Source organism: Gymnoscopelus microlampas, assembly GCF_963454915.1.
Source record: "Gymnoscopelus microlampas genome assembly, chromosome: 14".
NCBI lineage: Eukaryota > Metazoa > Chordata > Actinopteri > Myctophiformes > Myctophidae > Gymnoscopelus > Gymnoscopelus microlampas.
In genome coordinates this window covers 10,589,007-10,612,378 of record NC_139951.1, presented here as the reverse complement: position 1 = coordinate 10,612,378, position 23,372 = coordinate 10,589,007, and the positions used below count along the sequence as shown (strand labels likewise).

At 41.9% G+C, this 23,372-nt stretch overlaps 1 protein-coding gene across 3 annotated transcripts in view; it reads left to right on the top strand.

Moving 5' to 3' along the window:
* Positions 1-23,372, top strand: part of LOC311060952 (SUN domain-containing protein 1-like) — a 30,745-nt gene that overhangs the window by 1,359 nt on the left and 6,014 nt on the right. The window contains exons 1-18 of one of the 3 annotated variants that reach the window (XM_084079371.1): positions 1,457-1,580; positions 3,631-3,816; positions 4,723-4,922; positions 5,478-5,504; positions 6,756-7,061; positions 10,229-10,432; positions 11,201-11,281; positions 11,818-11,928; positions 12,292-12,390; positions 13,893-13,953; positions 14,946-15,001; positions 15,733-15,941; positions 18,816-19,094; positions 19,699-19,791; positions 20,508-20,581; positions 21,212-21,356; positions 22,228-22,566; positions 23,144-23,228. In XM_084079371.1, coding sequence (XP_083935497.1) covers positions 1,528-1,580; positions 3,631-3,816; positions 4,723-4,922; positions 5,478-5,504; positions 6,756-7,061; positions 10,229-10,432; positions 11,201-11,281; positions 11,818-11,928; positions 12,292-12,390; positions 13,893-13,953; positions 14,946-15,001; positions 15,733-15,941; positions 18,816-19,094; positions 19,699-19,791; positions 20,508-20,581; positions 21,212-21,356; positions 22,228-22,566; positions 23,144-23,228 — 2,608 coding nt within the window. In that variant the 5' untranslated portion in view covers positions 1,457-1,527. Of the gene's footprint in view, positions 1-1,456; positions 1,581-3,630; positions 3,817-4,722; positions 4,923-5,477; positions 5,505-6,755; positions 7,062-10,228; positions 10,433-11,200; positions 11,282-11,817; positions 11,929-12,291; positions 12,391-13,892; positions 13,954-14,945; positions 15,002-15,732; positions 15,942-18,815; positions 19,095-19,698; positions 19,792-20,507; positions 20,582-21,211; positions 21,357-22,227; positions 22,567-23,143; positions 23,229-23,372 lie in introns of those variants that run through there. The other 2 variants (XM_084079372.1, XM_084079373.1) reach the window with 2 other exon arrangements.

Below are 23,372 nucleotides of genomic sequence, written 5' to 3'. Positions count from 1 at the left end.
GATTTGTGCCATATCTTTATTTGTCCATCTCCAGCATTAGACACTTGTTAAACAGTATTCAATCTGAGGTTATCTGTATAGTAGACATACAACATCCTATGCCTCATGCCAGAAAATCAAACGCAAGTGACAGAAAATGTAATTTCTTTTTTGACGTTTTATCTATGAGGTAGCAGACACCAAATAACCACTGGGTTTGGTTAAAAACAAACTGGGCTGGGTAACGGTCGGTGAAATTGAGGTGAGATAAATACAGAGCTGTTTTCTTATCAACTTGTGAGCTTTGGTAACATTATCTTATCTGTGTCAACTGGAGCAGTGTACTGTACAGAGGAAGTTACAGCTGTATTTGTATACATGTAGTGTATACTGTATATCACATGTAAGTAATAAGCATGTGTAATTTGAGCATGTTCAGTAGGAGGTCATTTGAGTTAATCCGAGTCCCCTGTCCTGATATGCTTAATATTATACTGCCAGCCCACTGGCATAACCTATTGAGTCTACTGTCTACTGGGGCTGTGCAATGCATTGAATTTGAGAACATTGGCTGTAACATAGTTTAGTTATATAATATCCAGTGACGAGAGCCATAAATGAAAACTGGGTTTTAATCACCCTCTGTAGGCTAATAAAGGGAACTGCTGCTGTACTGTAGGGCTGCAGTTTTCTTTAAAGTCCTTTAATTGGTTCATGGCTAAGGTTGCTTGGTAATCTCAGAGAGGCTTAATACTAAATGGGACAGAGAGAGTTGCCATCTTCGGTAGGACAGAGGAACGGACATAACCTGTCGTCATAATCGTTATAATAAAATGCACTATTATTCTTTAAAGCAGCTTTCATACAGCCTAAAGTGCTTTAGATAGATGGCTTTTTTTCATAATAGCCCAGTATTCAAGAGTTGTTGCAGGTAAAGGGTGTGAATGTAAACAAATACACTGCAGTTTTGAGGAAACTATTGTCCCTTTGGTAATGGTAACTCACTTGCATGTCAGTTCCAATTACCCCCTGAAAAGATGACACTGTCTATAACAGCGTATCCTCCTCCCATTGTATTGATTGCAGTTTAACTTTGAGGAGAATATCTTCCCTGTTTTTAAAGTTCACTGAGTTCCCGTTAATTTCTGCCCACTTAGCTGTACAGTACATGTATCTGGGTGTAAGAGAGCATCCGTGAGATATGAGAAGGTGATGAGAACATGTAGCAGGTGGGAAAAGAGGGAGGGGAGTTGTGTGTGTGTGTGTGTACACACACACACACACACACACACACACACACACACACACACACACACACACACACACACACACACACACACACACACACACACACACACACACACACACTCTTAAGCAGCTGGTCCGTCCACTGCCGTCCTAACAGGAAGTGATCACTGCAGCAGTTGTATGGTACGGTACGTTAAGCAGGGCTAAGGTGCTTTCTCTACTCTACCGTTGAGAGTTGCTGTGTGTATGTGACTGGCTGTGTAGTGCTAAAGATGACCGTTTGCAGCACTTTAACCTGGGATGAGTGTCTCTGATGAAGAGGTGGACTTGGAGAGTTGGGGCTGGACAGACCTGTGTGTATCAGTACTGTTTTTATTTCCTTATTCTGCCCTTTAAAGATAGGATCTTTCTACAATCCCGGGGATGTTAACTGGGTCGTGACTGTCTTATCTGTGTGCTTCGTTGCACTTGGTCTATTTCGCTATATCGCTGCTGATCTACACATTGAACCTTGTTCTGTGCTTGGACTTTTTGTTTGGTTAAGTGAGATTAACCTGTGAAATGATCTCTTCTTGTCCTTTGTTGGATGCTTTGGTTGGACTATTTAGATTGCTTAAAACGTATCTTGTCTGCTTGGTCGTTTACAATGTTTACCTGTGCAGTCTGTGTGTACTGCTCTGGGTTTGTCTGCGTGAGAAAAGCTATAGCTACGGATTCAGTTTCAAGGCTGTGTAACAAGAGAACCAGCAGTAAACTGTATTCCCCAGACGATTTCCCCCCCATAGAAAGTTAGACTTCAATGTGATTCTGCATTTCATTTTGGAGTTTGTGGTATTGCTATTTCTTTGTCTGCTTGTAGAAATTATTTCATGGAGCTTTGGATGTTATGCCCCACAGGGTCACACAATAGCTAGTTTGTGTTTAGAGATCCCATGAGCTGTTGCTGTACTTTGATCACCCTATGGCCGTCGGAATACTTTAGTTGGTACTGGAGTCTGGAGATGAACTTTCAAAGTTCTGTCAGTGTCTTCAGTTGCAGAACTCTGCTCAGACAGTTAATGTTGCCCTATACAAACCGCTCTTTAAGGCAGGTCAGCTAAGGCGAACTTTGGGTGTTAGCTTCATATGCCAGGCAGGCAGCACTGATTCCAAAGTTCATGAGTGTGAACAGGGGGAGCCGGTACAGTTGTCGTTATCGACTGAGACTATTTTCTCCCTGGCACAGATCTGTGAGTCCAACCTCAGCTGTGCTAGAATGTGGTGCAGGGCATATGGAGTCGATTTTAATGCCAGGCTGGCTCACTTACTGCCCTGTCTCTGTCTCACTCTGTTCTCCTGCCTGAGAAATCCAATTAAAAATGTAATATTTTATAATGTGTGTGTGTGTGTGTGTGTGTGTGTGTGTGTGTGTGTGTGTGCGTGTGCATTTGATGGCAGGCCAGGCAGTCTCAGTATCATCTTGTTTTCTGGTACAATTTGGTCGTCATTGTCGCTTCCAAAAATGCATGCGTTCCCGAGGCTAGTCGCTTCCATGTTTAGACTTGATGTTATCCCCCACTGTGTTTTCCTGTCTTCACTGTGCTGTTTAAAATATCATCATCATTACCACCAGCTGTGTCCTTTGGAACCTGCCCCGCATTCAGGAGGACAGGGCACTCTGGGGAATAGTATAGAACACACTACAAGCACAACCAGGACACCTATTGTTATGAATACCTCTACTACAGGACATAGCCTGATCTAACTACCAGCCACTAGAATCAGAATTCAGAACCATTAGAATTGTATGAGTTGGGGCCAGTGGATGACCACCTTAACGCAGCATCCCCTGTTTGATTCTAGACCTGTGTTGCATGTCCCTAACATTCACTGCACTCTGTTTCCTGTCTCTTTACTAACCTGATTAAAGAAAAGGATTGATCCCAACATAATAGAATAGGGTGGGTTGGTCCATGAGTTTGTGTGTTCTTCTAACTGTAATGTAGGGCTGAAACTATCGAATGATCCAGAAGCATGTTTTTGTTTTGAATATTTTCGAAATGTTTTATAAATCAACGAATAGCGACTCATACCCTAACCCATATTTCATACTTGATGATGTTGCACAATACAAATTGTCTACAATCTACTGATCTGTGTGTTGAGCTTGTAGATCATTATATTGAAAATGACATGCGCAAAATAGGGATCAATTACTAATCAATTATTTTACAAGATTATTGATTATCAATATCTTTTTATAATGGATTAGTTTGATAACTGTTGCACCCCTACTGTAATGTAAAATGTACATGGTCTCTACGCTAACAGCTAACAGCTCAACCTCTTATATCTTCATCCTTCCATCTCTCCTCTCTCCCTCTCTCATTCCCTCCCTCTCTCACTCTGTACTCCTCCTGTCAGCTCCAGTTATTCCTCCTGTGAGAAGGAGCGGCAGAGCGGTGTCTTCCAGCCTCCCGTCATGTCCAGACGCAGCCTGCGCCTGCCCAACAAAGAGCGCTATGGGGACGAGAGCTTCCTAGACCGCAGCGCGCAGCCCTACAGCAGCTCCCCCCACAGCCTGGGGAGAGGAAGCTCTTCTGGCAACAGGTAAGGCAAGGGTTTCAGCTTCACTCAGTGGAGAGACGGACGGGCAGAGACAGCCAAATAGACAGACAGGGCAGTTTGGACAGATAGGAACAGGATAGATCAGTCAGTGCTTCTCCTATACTCTTTAATTTCAAAGACCCACATAACCCTTAGTGTAGAAATGTGTACACACACAGTTACAGACATGGAAAGGGTCCATTTGAAACCTCCTCAAGGACCCCTGAGGGTCCCTGGACCCCACTTTGAGAACCTCTGACTGGGATTAGGATAGACAGACTGTCAGACAGACAAAGAAGACAGGCAGACAGGAGGTGACAGAGTGCGAGGCGTTGAGAGCTTGTAGATCTGCTATTTTTGGCTAAAAGTTCTCAGAATAGGGATGCGAGGGTTCAAGTGGTTAATGTAAAAAAACAAATCTGTCACACAAAGATTTGGCGGCCCCCCTGTAGTAACTCTGAGGACCCCCTGTTGAAGACCCCTGCTCTACACAGTAGTATATCGTCTCTGTTGAGTTGTCCAAAACTGTTACTTTTCATGTTCAAAAGTATCAAATCTACAGCTCAAAACGAGCTTTTGAGCTGTAGATCTGCTACTTTTGATGCTTTTGTGTGACGCTGTAGTATGATCAATTAGGGCATTCATTTACGAAAAAACACAATTTGTTAAAATATGGAGATAAGAGGTTTCTGCCTGACGGCAACGATATACTGTATTTTCCAAAACTTGGCAGTGTGTACTGTATGTGGCCTTTCTTTTTCACTTATTGATGGTACCTCTCACTTGTTGATTCTGAGGAAGCCAACGGGACGATAAATCAACCAATATAAATCACTGCGTGTGGAGCCAGACTGTGTAACTTATTTTCCTTCGTTTTACCCATCTCTCTCTCTCCGTCCTCTCCCCCAGGGGACTGAAGTCTCGTCGCTCCCAGCAGCTGTCGGTCTCCTGCTCCCAGTCGCTCCTCCACCAGACCCCGCCCCCTGCCTCGTACAGGCAACATGGCAGCCAGTCGTTCCACAGCGCGGCCGCCTCCGACGCCTCTCTGCTCTCCTCCATGTTGGAGGAGTCCGCCATGGAGGAGAAGACCGTGCTGGACAGCTTCTGGGGTGACTTGAGTTCTTTACTTTCATTCATTCTATCATTCATTCTATCATTCATTTGAAGTACAATCTTGTTTTTAATTCTGTACTTTTAAAGCTACGGGCACTGTGAACGACAAGGCTGTACAATGGTTCAGGAAGTGAGAACACCCTACGGCAGGTGTTAACAATGATTCTAATGAAGGCTCTGTTCCATTTAGTGTGGCACAGTGGTTCTCAAACCTTTTTAATTTCAAGGACCCCCATAACTCTGAGAGTGTACAAATGGACCCGTAAGGGTCCATTTGTACACTCTCAAGGAACCACGAAGGGTCCCTGGACCCCACTCTGAGAATGGGAGCAGAGTGTTTCCAGTGAGCCAACATGCACAATATCAGCACCCTGACTCTGTTTGACCAGAATGGAACAGAGCCTTCATTAGTATCATTGGTAACACCTGTGAAGGAAGTAAGGAATATGCCCAATTTCTTTCCAATATGGCTGCTGTGCATAGAGCCTATTAACTCTTCTTCTCGCATGTGTTTATTGTGATGACTGACTGTATCATTGTCTGTCTCTCAGGTCTGGACCAGGATGGCGATCCCACAGGTAACGGGCCCTTTTGTCTTCTTAACATGCAAGCTGATGTGTAGGCCAAACATTCTGTGTTACACCAGTACTTTTTTGGGGGTAAATCTTCTATAAAAAGGTGGGGAAAAAGTGTCATTATACAGTAACTGACCAAGTTATGGTAGTTCTCATGTTCTGTTCCGCTGAGCTTAACACAATAAGACCTGAGGCTGATTCTACAAATGGCTTCTAAATCAGTAGTTCTCACACTTTAAAGATTCTTTTTGTTCAAAAATAGCAGATCTACAAGCTTGCAGTGCTTCACAGATATAAAAAAAATATGCAGATGCTTTCCCGGTTTTAATGGGTTAAAATGCTTTATGACCAGTGCTTATAATACTTTATAAGTTGTCGTACATGATCATAAACATTTATAACAAGTGTTATAATGCCTTATACAGTAAGTGCAATATAAATGCGCTTATAATGCATTATAGACCCGACCTTTAAGTAAAGTGTTACCACGCTTATTTATAGCATTTCAGAATTGAGTTGCAAAGTGGTTTATATTTAATAAAAATATTATACAAAGCTAGGGTTGTCCGATATTGGCTTTTTTACCGATAACCGATATACCGATATTGTCCAACTCTTAATTACCGATACCGATATCAACCGATACCGATATATGCGGGGATTATTGTGATTAGGGTAAGCTCAAATTTCATATCACACACACCATATACAGTAAAAACTCCTGTAACTTATTTATAAAGCAAAAAAAAAAAAAAAAAAAAAAAAAAAATTTTTTTTTTTCAAAAACCGATACCGATATTTTCCCGATATCAATTTTTATGCTAATATCGGCCGATAATATCGGGAGGCCGATAAAATCGGACATCCCTATACAAAGCAATAGATATTATCATAAAATCAACAATCAAAACTAGTCTATAAAAATGTCTTGAGAAGAAAATGTAAAGTGATTTTGCTATCCTATTATCCTTGTGCATGCTCTTGTTTTATAGATGTACTTCAGTGGTTCTCAAAGTAATTGATACTTAGGAACCAAATTGACCCTTACAAGTCAGTAACTCTGAGAGGGTACAAATGGAACCAAATGAACCCGTAAGGCGGGTCCATTTGGTTCCATTTGTACCCTCTCAGAGTAATGGGGGTCCATGGCCCTAATACATGCGAAACCGGGGGGCCTTCAATTTAAAGACCTTGAGAACCACTGATCCGCTACACATTACACAAACAATGTTTTTCATGTTTTCTTGTTTGTAGAAAGCACCCTCCTTGCAGACCCCAGTGCCAACAGCACCGTGCTGTCCAGCTGTGACGTCCTGTGTCCCAAACACCCCAACCAGACGCAGACCTCCATCATCAACGGACACCACTACTGCTCCGACTGCGTCCTCCGCTCGGACAGGAAGGAGGCGCTCACCGCCAACACCACCGCCTCCGCCGACCGCTTCTCTACATCCAGCCACGCCGGACTGTCCGGGGCGGACCACGCGTTTGGAGGCGGTCAGGCAAGCCACCCGACTACTACCATCCACGGTCGGGATAAGATTCGCAAGAACAGAAAAGGTGATGTGATTTTCTGGTTAAAACTGTTGTTTATTACTGCTTCTCTCTCTCTGTGTATCTGTCTCTCTTTATCTACTGTATATGTGTCTCTCTGTCATTATCACTGCTCGTATTGTTAGAATGTGCAGTATTTACATACATACTGACTGTAAAGTGTTGTGTGTGTGAGTCCTCCCTGTGGTCCTGAGTATGGCTGAAACTACTTTATTTAATTACTTTAATAATAGATTTTGTTGTTTTTTATTATTGCTCAATCTGTGATTAATTTAGACCAGTGGTTCTCAACCAGTGGTCCGGGGACCACCAGTGGTCCTTGAAGAGTTTCCAGGTGGTCCCCAGCTAAATGATGGAGGGTTGGTAACCAAATGAACCCTTATAGATCTTTAACTTGAGACAGTAAAATGAACCCAAATGGACCCGTAATGGAATGTATTAACTCTCCCAAGAGTTAAATTATTGTTAAACATCTGCATTACTTAATTTACAATTAATTTACAATTAGAGACTGTAGAAGACTTGTTATTTTGCCAAAATATTCTAAGTATTGGGTCTGAGAGTCTAAATCTCATCAAATGGTGGTTCCGTGGCTCAAATACCGAATAAATAATGGAACTTGATATGAAAAGGGTTGAAAACCACTGATTGAGACCATGAAATGTGCTATTTTAACCCCAACTCAAATGGTATTTGTTTTTAATCTAGCATAACCATGAAACCATTAATCTTCTATATAATATTTATAATATGGAATGAAGACAAACATTCACATTTTGGTAAAGTTGAACAGCTGAGCCCTAGGTACAGAAACCTCCCACACAGGCTTGTCATTTATAGTAGTATAGTTCTGTACCGCTATCAGAGCCAGCATAAATTGAACCACTCGCCACTACTGCAACTCTGTGACAATAATCATTACTCACCACTACTGCAACTATAGTGTCATCAGGTGGGCCGGTGTCTGTGGGGGACACCGGTGTGCGTGTGATCAGGAGGTGGGCAGGCTGTGTGTCTCGCCTCCTCACCCTGTTTTACATCAACGTGCTGCTGAAGATACGACACGATGGCGCAGGTAGCGGACTGAGTCAGCATTTACTCTTTACTGTGTGCACCTGGGGTCCATCACTGCACCAACTGACACTGTTCACCTGGTCTCACAGTCTCTGCATTAACTGAGACTGTTCACCAACCCGGTATCACAGGCTCTGCATTAAAGACGTGGTGAAATTAAAAATATGTTTTTCACAGTTTTAGAGCATATCTGTGGTCACATTATGGACGTACCTGACAATAGATGCCAATAGAACTGATTATTAAACAATTGTTTTGTATTCTTATATCAAAAGTCCCTAAAAAGTCAATCTTAATTACTTCCTGTCAAACGAAAATGTACTGTGTGATGACATGGACTCTTATGAATATAAATTAATCTTGATTTCATTCACCCGTTTGATTCCCCATAGCTCACGTTCCTCCAAACACACCTGCTTTTAATTACAGAGCTACTCCGTCTTGAATCTCAGTCAAGATGACGTCCAGACGGGTGTATTACTCATTTTAAACTTAATCGGCACTAAACACTACACACAAAAATTGTATCTGAAAACAATTTGGGTTAGAAATAAGCAACGTCGTAACAAACATGCTTCACACTGGCCGTCTCTCTCTCTCTTGGGCAGCCTGAGCGGCAGGCCACAAAGCTGCAGTGGCTAGTGAGATTCCAGCGTCCCATAGCCTTAAGAGATGGGACCTTCTGATTGGTTGAGACCAGATTGAGATGACCAAATAAGCTATTTCACCACGACTTTAACTCATAATATGTTCAACAGGTCTCAGTCTCTGCATTAACTGACACTGTTCACTTGGTCTCACTCTGTCCATTAACTGACATTGTTCACCTTCACCTCGTCTGATAGTCTCTGCATTAACTGACACTGTTCACCCGGTATCACAGTCTCTGCATTAACTTGTGCTGTTCACCCGTTCTTGTACTCTGGGCAGGTTTTCCCCAGCATTTCATATATCCATTACAAAGTTTGTGTGTAAAGTCTGTACAAAGTTTCTAAACTACTAGATAACAGTAGTGTCAAACTAGAGAGGTTGTGGAGCTCAAATGTAATGAATGTCTTAGCTAGTAAAGCCTTAGTAATGTGTACATGGTTACTAAGAAACATCTGTATGGATGCATCCAGTCATAAAGCAAAATGAACAATGTAAACATGGAAGTTATTGCAGCATCCTAATCTAGCCTACTGTCATGTTAAACTAGGAATACCATCTTAAATGATTGCTACAGTATAACATTAGGTTTTTAGCCATAGCTTATCCAAAGATATCTAACCTGTAGTGTTACAAAAAACATGATGGCAGGTTTGTTATTATGTATTGCTGACGAGGTGATGGAGCCTGCTCATTGAAAAACAAATTTATACCAAGAAGACTGAGTTGCCAAGATCCTGCAACAGTTACACCTAGTAGTTAATAGGTGTAAATGCTGAGTAACAACTAAGTATCTACTATCTACGTAAGGAACACGTTTGTGTGGTGCAACCCGTTTTTTAATTCAGTGATGCATAAATCTCTACTTGGTAAATAATTGCGTGACAGCTAGACTTTGTAAGGACTTTATACTGAGCCTGCCAGTGCTATACAAATCATCACTTTCTCTGTCAAAGTCATTTCCACTGTGGCACAATTTATCTGTCCATCTCTGTCTTTCTGTCTGTGCTATCAGTCTCCATCTATACATGCATGTATCTGTGTCTCGTCTTGGGCTGGGCGATATGACTTCAAATCAATATCCTGATTATTTCAAACTTTTACCTCGATTACGCTTAATACATTTATTTTTAAAAATGGAATTCTACAAGCTCACGCTGCATAGCAACAGGTTTTGAGCTTGTAAATCGGCAATTTTTGTATGCCATTTTTGTACAACAAAGTGTAATCCAGGGTTAAGTGGTTAGTCAATTATAAAAAATTAATTGGAATGTTTTCGTGTCGATTCCTTAATATATAAGGCATATTTATTGGTTAATGGATTAAGCAATTAACCTACCTGACCCAGATTAAGTGTTGTTCTAAACATCGGTTTCGATATATTTCCAGTGAATTGCCCAGCCCTAGTCTCGTCCTGTCAGTCTTAAACATGTAACTGGTTATTTCCTCAGGTATGATGTGGTCATTTTGGGAGTCCGGGCTGCAGTATTGCAGTCGAGCCGTAACCTCCATAGTCTGGATACTAACCTTAGTCTCACTGGCCTGCCACAGCCAGGCCCAGCGTGCCTCGCAGACCGTCCAGCGCACCTGGAAGCAAAGGTTCAACACGCAGGCTCACTCCTGCAACGGGCAGAGGCTTGACAGTGACTCCACAGGTTAAACCCTGTGTATATATATATATATTTTTTTAGTGTGTTTTGTGCACCAGGGTTTGGTTTTGTTCACACTCACAGGCATCTGTCGTGCCTGGTCTGTTAACGGGCTTAATCATGAATGTTGCATCTCTCTTTCTTATGAATATTGTACCTCTCTTAGGAGGCAGACTGTCTCCAACTGATCTCCATTAACATAACCGTTTTCCTTTCTGATCTGTAGAAAAGAAAATGCATCCTGACTTTTAACCCTGCCTTCATTTCCATCACTTCTCAGGGTCCTCTTTCCACCAGGGTTCTGTTTTCATTATGCTGGTCGTACTTTTACATTTGCATACTGTAGATGTTTATCTATTTTAAACTTCTCTGGTTTCTCTGTTTCTCCCTGCACGGTGCCCTTGATGCACTAAACAACACATCCTTTATCAGCTGTCACCATGATAGTAATCCTGTGCATATAAAAAAAAAACCTTGTCTATTATTTTTCCATAATATTTCTATTCTCCTAATGTGTCCCTATCCCATTCTTCTGCTGTTTGCCTTCCAAACAAATAAACAAATATATTTGCTTTGGCTGTTGCCTTGGAGAAAGGCAAATCTGTCTCTCTCTCTTATTCTCTCTCTCGTCCTCACAGTGTCTCTCTCTCTCTGTGCAGCCTCTTGCTGTTCATTACACAGGTGATGGGAAGTGTACAGGTGGATATCGTCATCCCTGCTGAGATGATGCTGTGATTACTGATTCATGTGATTGTGTCTCTCTCTCTCTGTCAGAGCCTTCCCAGTACTGTGGGGTCGTCAACGTTAAGGGGATGGGGACCAACGGGGAGCAACTCGACTGTAACGGATCTCTGTGTGAGTACAATCAACCCAAAGTTTCAATGCACGCAATCAGACACGCAGAGACTTAAGACATCAGCATACTCCAAAAACAAAGTTAAACTTTTCTGAACACCTCCGCCGAGACAGAAGCTCAATGCGCTCGAGATTTATATTGTTTTACTTCCACAATCTGCCACAAAGAACCTTTTTTTTTTTGGAAGACTGGTTGGTTGAGGTTAGGAGGTAAATGTGGTTGGATAGGACCACTACTGGTTGCCAAGAGGTATTGCATGAAGGCACAATTTATCCTCTGCCAAAACAGGCTTTCCGTTATAGCTTAAGAGTAGAAATGTTGGCGCTCGCATTGGGGAACCGGGTTCAAATTCCTGGTAGGACATAAAACTTACAGATTGCATCTTTAAGGAGGTGAAGGAGCTTGAAAGCGTGCTTAAATTTAAACATGTACAAATTATCTGTATTATCACCATTCACTTTCAAGATTTTTATCTTCTTCACCAAGTGGTGTTTTATTTAAGTGTCTTGTTTACCTTCGCTACCGGTGGCAACAGGTGACGACTGCAAGGAGAAACACCACACTGTCACATCTTCATCACCATCATCACCACCATGGTCTTCTTCCTACTTGTTGGGGTTGTTATGGAGTGCTACTCTCTATACAGGTTACCTGACCTACCATAAACCTTTAAAAAAAACACACTCGCATTGTTCGGGTGGGTTTTTATGCATGCATCATTAGACATGTGCAATTGTGCATGTATTATTGGTCATATGCCTGCGTTATTGGATACATGCATTCAGTATTGGACACATGCATGTAACCAAATATGCATTCATGTATCCAACTATGCATGCAAGGATACCAAGGATTCCTTTTAGGTGCTTTAGCAGTCACACATTTGACTTGGCACCCTGATAGTATTTAATAGAAATCATATAGAATTTTTAAATACTGTACAAATAAGGATATTGTATCCTTTATTTTAACGTTGGGGTCTATCTCACCCCTCGTTGCTTCCCACCAGGTACATGTCTGTCGTGGCTGGCTCAGACGGCAGGGTCTACCGGCTGGGATTCATCCAAGAACCTGCTGTCTTCTGTCTGGTCCGCTGTCCAGTCTCCAGGTTAACAACCTGTAACCCGTTAATCTGTGGCTGTTGTAGACGTCCTGCTTTATACTGCATGCTTACTGCATCATGGCTCTGTCCCAAAGAGGGATGCGTGTCTTCACTCATTGTTTTTTCCAACTGGCCATAAGGAGTGATGTGGCAGCTTGTTATTGGACAGACCTTGTATTATAGAAATTGACCTGCACCCTTGGTGTTTGAAAATGTACTTTTCTGCAGGAAAAAAATAAACGCAGAAGCCAAATTCCAATCTTCAACTTTCAGAATATCTCTGCTGTCGGGCAGAAACCAGATAACTCCAAAATGTTAATTTTTCAGGAAATGAAAAAAGAAAAATGTGGAATTAGGAGGTTTTGTTCATCATTGATAAGAACAGCTGAATGGACCACCAAGCTCACAATGAGGTTGGAGGTCAAAAGGCGGTGGAGCCTGGAGTCGGCAAAACCAGCTAACTCCACCCCCCCCTTTGGTGGAGTTAGCTGGTTTAGCAGAAAGTTTGAGGATCCAATGGAGTCAGCTGGTTTTGTCAGAAGCGCTTTTTAATGCTTGTCATTGGTTCAATATTGTTTTTAACCAACACGTAGGCGTAAAGGTTGTTCAATTGCACTGATTTATGAAAAAAAAGCAGAAAGATTTAGTTAGCTGATTTCTGCCAGACAGCGACAAACTAGTTTTAAACTCATTGACGTTTTGTGAAGTCCACAAGATGGTAACATTATTTTGGCAAGTCACCAATTTCACCGTAACACCGCCATGCTGGAGGAAGTACTGTAGGTGGACAGAAATTTGAGGATTTGGCTATTAGGATTTATACATCAGCCATTTTTTAAATAACCACTTAAACCCTATACTCAGTTGACCGGATTCCCAAGGGCTCTATACTAGGGCCCCACCTTGTTTCACTCAACACTAAATAGATTTGCCAAAAATAGCCAATCTTTGTAAATCTGCTATTGTTGGCGAATGTTCCCCCAGTGTAGGGATGCTTGGGTTCAAGTGGTCCACAGACCAATGGTTGCTAGGTTGCTTTCGTTTCCCTCACCAGACATAACTTTGCTGATCTTTCCTGAGTTTCGCAGCCTCATTGTCTCTCTAGCTCGGCATGTGTATGTACTGTGTGTATGCATGGAGTTTAGCCTTGTGTCTCTGGTAGACCTCTCCCTGCTCCCCCGCAGCATTGAGCTGGGTCTTCTGGATCTTCTCAGCAAATAATTCCCTTTTATCTTCTTGCATGTTTCTGTCTGTGATAGATGTACTGTAGGTGTTTGTCCAGGCAGTGAGCGTGCGCTAGTCCAGTGCGGAACTAACATCGCTGAAATAACTTTGCTTGTCTAAGTACTCACCCACAGCCTGTCAACCTTAACTGCGCCATGTATTTACTGCTGTAATCGTCCACATGTGTTGCAGTAAACCACACTCTCTCTCACTCTCTCTCCTGACCCTGCTGCAACTCGAACTAATCTAGTCCTTGACCTGTGTGTTTGTCTGTGTCTCTGCAGGGAAGGCCTGGCATCATCTGGTCACCTTGACTGCCTCCCTCAAAAACGTCCTCACGACACGGTAAGATTTCCACTTATTTGAGTACAATCAAATAAACGTTCTTCTTCACTGTGGAACTCGTTGTCCTGGTTACACACTGTCACACACTTGTTAACCAAATAAGAAAAAGAGGTTGCGCATCAACCATGTCTTTTCTCATTGGAGTGCTAGACCCAAAATCCAGTATACATATAAAAAGTAGGAATTGAAAAAATCCAAAAAATCCCAAATTTGAAATCAATGGAGGACAAAGTACTCACATTTCCATTCCATTCACATTTTTTTATTGGCACATAACAATAAACAAACGCTTACGCGTTTCGGTTATGAGCCTTCATCAGAGCATTTGTCACTTTAAAACTGGTGTCACTATTTTGACCTTGTAGTCGAAAATGGCAGATCTTCAAAAAACAAAACTCTCTTTCGGGTGGAAACCTTGTATGCCCAAAACTGTTACTTTTTAGGATTCAAATTCAAAAATAGCAGAAGTAGCAGGTTTACAAGCTCAAAACACGCTGCTTCACGGCGCGTTTCGAGCTTTAGGATCTGCTGCTTTTGATGCTTTTGTGTGACGTTGTAGTATGATCAAGTTGGGCATTAATTTATGAAAAAAACACAAAAAGTTAGAATTGGGCATTAATTTATGAAAAAAACACAAAAAGTTAGAATATGGAAATAGAAGGTTTCTGCCCGACAGCAACGAAAAGTATATTGGCTATTTTTGCTCTTTGTCGTACTTTAACCGGGGTACCCCAGGGCACTAGGTCAGCTCCTTTTTCCCCCATATTACACCAAATCTCTGCAAAAAATAGCTGTTTTACAAGCTCACAATGCGTCGCAAGGTTGTAGATCGGCAAATTTTGCCATCTGTTAGCCCCCAGAATTAGGACACTAGGGTTGATTTGGTTGAGTGTTTTAAATCCATTTGACTGCTACAGTGGTAAAGCCCTGATCCACATAACTCACCCGTCTGTCTGTCTGTCACATCTTGTGTACTGTATATGTTCTACCAGGAGCCTTCGGAAGCTGCTGCCACTCCTCCTGGTTGTCATCCCTCTACTCCTGTGTGGTAAGTTATCAGGCCTTATTTGACTTTTTGACAACATCGATATCAGGCAGTTATGCAGCTGATGTGTCTTTCAACCTTGTTATGGGTTTTAGTCATTATGTGCACCCCCAGTTCAGTTTATTATGTGTTGTCCAAATGATGACACTTGTCACCAGGGGTCCCTTTCTACACAAACACGTCAGAAGTTCCATAAAACATAATCTTTAAAAAAACAATCCGGTTTGTTGGTGAACTACTGAAATGCAGTCATCTGGCAGAACAGAACACTATCTGAATGAATGTTCATGATGGTTGATGCCGGTGTACATAAATGCTAAGCTTTCATTTTCACAGAACAGTTCACAACAATTTACGCTCACAGAAATGGTTGCACTGTACGGTACCTGCTGCTCGAATTCAGGCGGGCAAGCTTGTTTTACCAAGCAAGGAAGGACCATTGTCGTGGAATGATTTGCTGGCCAAACTTAAATTTGATCACCTTATCTCACTTCAGGATTTTAACAGTCGGATAATGGCCATGTCCTTATCACGTTTTAAAATTTAGAGTACTATTGTGGTATTGGTAGATGTTTTTTTGTTGTATTTGATCGTTTTTGGTTGAATTTGTTACTCTTTGCTATCATTTTGTAATCGGTTGTACTGCTTTGGCTCTGTCTTGGCCAGGTCTCATAAAGCATGACTCTCCTGGTTAAATAACGGTTACATGCATTCTCATTGGTCTGTCTTATCAGGTCTGTGGTGGTTGTGTGGTCCAGGTGGTCTACTGTCCGTCCTGCCTGCCGTCAACGTGACACAATGGGGGACATCTCTGTCCCCGTCCAGCCTGCCTTCCCTGTGGTCCTACAGCTCTCCTGACAGCGCCGTTCATGAGACCACCACGGACGTACAGGCGTCTGTAGAGACACCTCACTTCCCCCCTCCTCCAACAGCTCACTCACAGGTAGGTGTGTGTGTGGGTGTGTTCCAAGCATTTGCATGTTTGGACGTCCCACTATTTTTATTCCAATTCAAAACAATGGTGATGACCTACAAGGCAAATAAGGACATCCTACTCTAGATGCTGCAACAACATCCCACCAAACCTCCCATTTGCAAACCAAATGTCCCAGTCGGGACAAACCCTTGAACTTAATTTAGATTCAGCTGATATAGTGATGGTAAAGCACTGAGATGAAGAAATGTAACCACTCGAGCCGTATGTTTTTCTTGAAAAAATTGTAGAACTATATGAGCTCACAACGTTCTCATCATGATGAGTTGAGCTTGTAGATCTACTTTCACTTCCTTTAGAAAAAACATATATATTTTTAGCGGCGCTAGCCGCTCTATACCTTTAGGTATAGAGTGGATCCTGCTCTATACCTGACTTTGTCCGTGTTCACCGTCAACGTTCTGATTTTTTTCTTTCTTTTTTTTTTCTTGAACTTAAGAAGATAATGACTTGTAGGATAATACCTATGCAGGATTTTAAACGAAACTTCCCTCACTTTATTGGTAAGAAGATATTTATATGGAAGCTTCCAAATAACTTTCCAGTTCAGACTATCAACAAATCTGGACCAATAGGATACAACATAAGGTGTACTAATAATATTTAGCAGTTCCTTAATAATCCTACTTCGATTTGGAACTTTATACCTAACTATATCTTCTCTAAGTTTGGAGGCCTTAAATTTGTACTTTTGTGTGATTATACAATAGAGAAACTTCCCTCAATTCTGTCAAAATATCATAAACAAATGTTGTTGGCATGGTCTTTGATATATAAACACAATTTTCCCCCCCATAAGTGTCAACGTTCTGATTGGTCAGACCCGTCAACGTTCTGATTGGTCAGACCCGTCAACGTTCTGATTGGTCAGACCCGTCAACAAAGTGATTGGTCAAGCTTCACGTGACACGTGGCTATAAACACATTATAAACACATATCGATGACAAAATGTATCAAAGGCGCCGCTACCTTCACACAGGGTGTGATTTTTTATATTCATCTATCTATAATAACATGCCCAAAATAGGGACTACTTTAATACTTGAATTTAATAATGGAAGTCAAAGGGGCTGTGATCATGCTGAAACCTTGCCCAGATCTGGAGTCATACGTCATAGATGTGTCATAAATTACTGATGTCATGGATGACGTGATGTCACTCAGGCTGGTCACATGAAGTCTTGACATCCACATTGGAGCCCAGCTGGTTCTATGTGGATCCTAGTTTAGTAACGGTGTACTCAAATGAGATGTGTACTGTGTTCTGACAAAGTGCCCTTGATAGACACTGAGCCTACCTGTTCACTCACTGTAAAGGCAATACTTACTGTATGTCACCATGACACTTTCCATCAAGCATCATTCACCCAGAAATTAAGTACTTTGACAAAGTGGACTAGGGCTGACCCAGTGTTTTTCTTGGACATGGTAATTAATCACAATCAATACATTAATGCTTTATTTTATTTATGTTTTTAAATCTGCAGTTTTAATGAATCAAACATTATTTTAACCAATCTGTATGGTAGAGTATGTAAATACCATATAACTAGTACATCTGCAGTGGTTTGAGGTGGTCTCCCTACTCGTCTATGGAGACATTTAGATCAGGGGTCGGCAATAGGCGGCCCGCGGGCCGAAATTGGCCCCCCAGAAATAATATCTGGCCCGTGAGATAATTTTGGAAAAAAAAAAAAAAAAAAAAAATTTTTTTTTTAAAATATTTTTTATTTTTTTTTTCGGGGGGAGGGATTTTATTTTTATACAGTATCAGACCGATAGTCTCACATATAGGCCGCTATTATATCTATTATATCCAAATACAGAAAGATACAGTATGAATGATTTACTGAAAAGTGTTATAAAAAAAGTATTAAAAATTAATGTTAAAATAATTATAAATACTTATTTCATAGAACCTGAACCCACTTTTGAAATCATGCACTCATAAACACGATGCATTTTAAAGGATTTATAACATTTTATAGCTAGATTAGAGGAAAATGGAGAAGAAAAAAAAAAATCACCAGAAAAATCGCCTGTGCTGATATTTAAACCGGAAAAAATGTTGATTTATATTGGTCAAACAGAACCGAATTAGACCCAAATTAGACCCGAATTAGACCGAGTTAGACCCGAATTAGACCCGAAAAATTGCAAAACATGCACGCGCGCTGCGCGCGCGTGCATGTTCGCGGGGAGGCCCGGCCCGCGATGGAATGTCTGGGAGTGATATTGGCCCTAGGCTTATCTCAATTGCCTACCCCTGATTTAGATCCTGTGGTTGGGTAGGACACCTACAGGTTGATAAATGGTATTGCATGAAGCTCAACGGGTTATGTTACAGTATATGGTATCTTGCCTTCCAAAATGGGCTTTCCGTTATAACTTTTGGCGTTTGTGCGGGAAACCGGGGTTTGAATCCCTTTTAAGGTTTGATGTCTGACCACCATTGTCCCAAACAAGAAATATACCTACAAAACTATAGGTATATACGATTGCCATGGAATTTGTTGTGCACCTTCATTCCTTAAAAAGGACGCACTTGATTTTGGAGACCTTTCCTCTAGCTAGATATTTCAAAATGGGGGGGGGGGTTCCAGGGGGTCCCCACTTTATCCATTTATACGTTGGCTATTCAAAAACAGCAGATATATAAGCTTGTACATCTGCTATTTTTGAAAATATTTGAAAAATATCAAAGATGTTTGGAAAATGTTGAATCATTTTCCCATTTTTTTTCAACTTAAACCTTCTCTTCTGGAGGTCCCTGGCACGAAAACGAAAACGTTTTGAGATCCACTTGCTCTCTTCCCTCACAGGAAGGAGTAGACGGTGACGCGGCGTCGATGACGTCGGGCGACTCGAATCGTCTGCTGCGGTTGGAGCAGAGCATCTCCCAGCTGTGGCAGCAGGTGGAAGTGAGCGGACGCAGGGTGGAGCAGAGACACGGGGACGTGCTGAAGCTGTTCCAGGACCTCCAACAACAGGTCCGGGCCCACAGCAGACAGGCCCTGGAGCCCTGGGTCTCTGGCCTGCTGGAGGACAGACTGGACGGGCTCCGAAGACAGCTGGAAGAGGAGGGACAGAGCAGGGAACAGGTACTGTAAGCCCCGGGGGCTTGTTTCCACCATTGTACTCAATTCATCAGTAATATATAATATCTCTGCTGTCCGGCAGAAACCAGCAACCACCAACTCCAAAATGATCATTTTTCAGGAAATGAAAAAAAGTGGAGTTAGGAGGTTTTGTTCATCATTGATAAGAACAGCTAAATTGACCTCCAAGCTCACAATGAGGTTGGAGGTCAAAAGGGGGTGGAGCCTGGAGTCAGCACAACCAGCTAACTCCACCCCCCTTTGGTGGAGTTAGCTGGTTTAGCAGAAAGTTTGAGGATCCAATCGAGTTAGCTGGTTTTGTCAGAAGCGCACGCTTTTTAATGCTTTTCATTGGTTCAATATTTTGGGGTGTTCAATGGCCCTGATTTATGGAAAAAAATGCAAAAGCGTCAAAATGGAGTTAACTGGTTTCTGCCGGACAGCAACGAGTATGTATTACTGATGAATTGAGTACAATGGACCACACATGATCCATATAATCAGCCATTCTTTTAGGTTAGTTTTGAGTTTGGGTAGGGAGTCGAGATCTGTAATGAAACCAACACTCCAACATAATCGTTTCCTGTGTCTGTGTCTGCATCTCTAGTCCCAGCAGCAGTATGCGTTGCAGCAGGAGAAACAGGCATCTCATCTGGCTGAGCTGGAACTCCTTCTAAAGTCACTGACAGTGAAGACAGAGGTACGCACTCTGTTTATACATTCATTCGTTCGTTCATTCATTTGGGTCTACTTTATTCTAAAATGCTACATCTTAAAGGAGTAGTTCACCCAAAAAATTACTTATTTTCTATCAATTACACACCCCATGAAGCATTGAATTCATGGAGATTTATTATTTTTTGTCGCATTCCTGAGCCAATAATTTGATGACCGGGTCATCGGTCAATAGGAGACTCAGTAGGAGACTCTTTGAGTCTCCGCTGGTTATCAAATTATTGGCTTAGGAATGTGACCAAAACTAAAAAAATCTCCATGAATTTGAATGAATGTGGGGTGTGTAATTGATAGAAAATAAGATTTGTTGTGGGTGAACTACTCCTTTAAGCTTGTTGCATGCCATTAACCACTTGAACACTAGTGTCCCTATTCTGGTGTGAACATTTGGCAAAAATAGCAGATCTACAAGCTCATATTGTAGATTTGCTGTTATCAGGAAAGAGATTTGGTGTAGACTAAAAAAAGAGGGGGCCTGGTATAGACCCGTGGGGTACTGCGGTATAGGGATGGGACGATTTATGATATTCTTGTTGCAATCTCTGCTAATGGCTTGAACTAGAAGTCTATATTAGACTGGTATGGTCCTTGTTTACGTCTGTGCATTTGTTCTAATCATATAGAATGTGTACACGCACATTGTCATGGAGTTGAACACAGATTGCTTTGGTCCATCTGCAGGAGTTTCAGAGAAGACAGGAGGCCATCACTGCAACAGTGGCACCGTCTCCCTCAACACTCCCAGTCCCAGTCAGGTGGGACAAATGGATAATCTAACACTGAGGATTTTACTGAGTAATACAGATGCTTGTTTCTCATACAATATGCATATCGTTGCTGTCGGGCATTGTCTTTTCGTAAATTAACGCCCTACTTGATCGTACTACAGAGTCACACAAAAGCATCAAAAGTAGCAGATCCGCAAGCTTGAAAGCTTGCGGATCTGCTACTTTTTTTTTGTTCAAGGTTTTATTTTATTTTATATTTTCACATACTGGTCAAATAACAAAAGGCGTACAAAAACTGTGAATGTATGTTACCCCTCCCACCCCCCCAAAGTTCCCCCTCCGAAAGAGCCACAACCCTGGTATCTTATTGTACTGTACCATTAACACAAAGAACAATACAAACAAGTCAAAAAATAAATAAATACAAAAAAATAAATAAAGTATACACAGTAGGATATATATATGATTAAAGAAGGATTTAAATTGAATTAAAAAGTAATAATAATAATAATAATAATAATACACAAAAAAATATATGCGGATCTGCTACTTAAGCTATTTTTAATTTGAATGCTGAAAAGTAACAGTTTTGAACATCCGTCAGAGACGATATCTGATGTTCTTATTTAATTATGTATATATTTTTCTCTTGTTCAGTGTGGGTGTGGACCGCGATTCCCACAATGCTTTGCTGGCAGAAGTTGACGGGCTGAAGTCGACTCTAGAGGACGTCAGGCAGGACCTGCAAGGGCTCATGGGATTCCAGGAGCGCTGTGAACAACAGGAGGACATACAGGAGACGGTGAGAGACACTCACCCCATGGACACTGTGTGTGTGTTACTGGTATTGTGTTAGCTGTGTTTTTTATTGCCCTTGTCTATTATTTATAATAATTTGTTGTTTTTTTTGCGTTTTGTGACAAGACAAAGGACAATACAGTGCAAAACAGGACGATACCAGAAACGTAACACAAACAAAACAGGAAAATAATGATAATAAATAAAAATCACACCTGTGTGAAGGTAGCGGCGCCTTTGATACATTTTGTCATCAATAAGTGTTTATAATGTGTTTATAGCCACGTGTCACGTGAAGCTTGACCAATCACTTTGTTGACGTGTCTGACCAATCAGAACGTTGACGCAAAAGCCAGGTATAGAGGGCTACCGCTCTATACCTAAAGGTATAGAGCGGCTAGCGCCGCTAAAAACAAGGGAACCAGGAGACCTGGTACTGCCAGACCCCTAGTGGTTGAAAGATCAGAGCAATAGGTCACGCTAAGCTTGGCCAATCAAAAAGAGGACAGAAGACAGACCTCTTTTATGCCCATGTATGGACGAAAGGGGGACAGACCTTTATGGCTGGGGCCTAAGGGCAAAGGGGGCATGCCCATGTATGGACGGAAGGGGGACAGACTTTTATGGCTGGGGCCTAAGGAGAAAGGGGGAATGCCCATGTATGGAGAAAACAGGTACAAAGCCTCATGTAGGCCCGACCCCCTGGGTCTGGCAAATATGATGAATTATAAACGAGGGAAATAAAACCGATTGTGTATGATAAATAAAACATGATGAAAATGAAGAATAGAGTCAAAATAGAGAAGTATATATCTATATAATATCTGTCCGTCTACGGCCTATCTATCTAATTCATTTTTTTGTCTATTGGTCAGATTTCAGCCCGGGTCAAGGCACAGGTTCGTGAGGAGCTGCGCGTCTTGTTCTATGGCAACCAGCTGACCCCGACCACGGGATGGGAGGCGTCTACGGGGGATCCGGCCCAGTCCCGGCTGCCCCACGAATCCCTCCTCCAGTGGCTGACGGAGCGCTACGTCAGCAGGGATGACCTGCAGGCCGACCTGGACAGTCTGGAGCTCGGCATCCTGGAGAAGATCAGCCTGAAGATGGAGACGCAGGAGAAGATGAACCTGCAGATGGAGAGACGGAGCAGAGAGGCAGGACTGGGGACAGAGGGAAGAGAGTCAGAACTCTGCACCTCCATGACAGAAGAGGTAAGACAGACTGACTGACTGACTTTTGCAATATTTTATTTGAACCCATTAAGACCTGAGGCCGATCCTACAATTGCTTCTAAATCAGTAGTTCTCAAACTTTTTCGTGTCGAGAACCCTCAAAATGATATGTATTTGGCTGCGGACCCCCATATGATTTTTTTTTGTGCCAGGGACCCCCAGAAGAAAAGATTTGTGTTTTTAAAAAAATCTAAATTGTTTAGAAATGTTCTAAAATAGCAGATGTACCAGCTCGCAGCGCGGCATGAAGTGGCGCACTGCGAGCTTGTACATCTGCTATCTTTGAAAACAACTGTTCTAAATCCTTTCTAAAAAAAAGTTCTAAAAAATGTTGCTAAAATCAAAAATGACACAGATGCTTTCCTGGTTTTAATGGGTTAAAATGGCAATGAATTAGCACATTTTCATTTGAAGGTAATTTTTACAGCCCTAATTTATTGTTTTGAATATATCTGCCTCATTCAAATACTGTGTAGTAGTAGTCCTGCTGCAGATATTCAAAATAGTGCAAATCAGACTTCCATTAAATGACTCTTCCTCTGCTGTCCTCCCACAGGAGGTGAAGCTCATAGTGAAGGATGCTCTCAGACAGTACTCTGAGGATCGGACCAGCATGCCAGACTTTGCCCTGGAGTCTGGAGGTGAGACTGATTTTGTTTTATCACATAGACTATACCTGACTTCATCAAAACCCTGTCATCAGAATGCAATACATTGTCAGTGTTAGAATACTGCTGTGTGGGCCTGGGCCGCAGCGTGGCGGTCCAGGCACCCTAGGCTGCAAT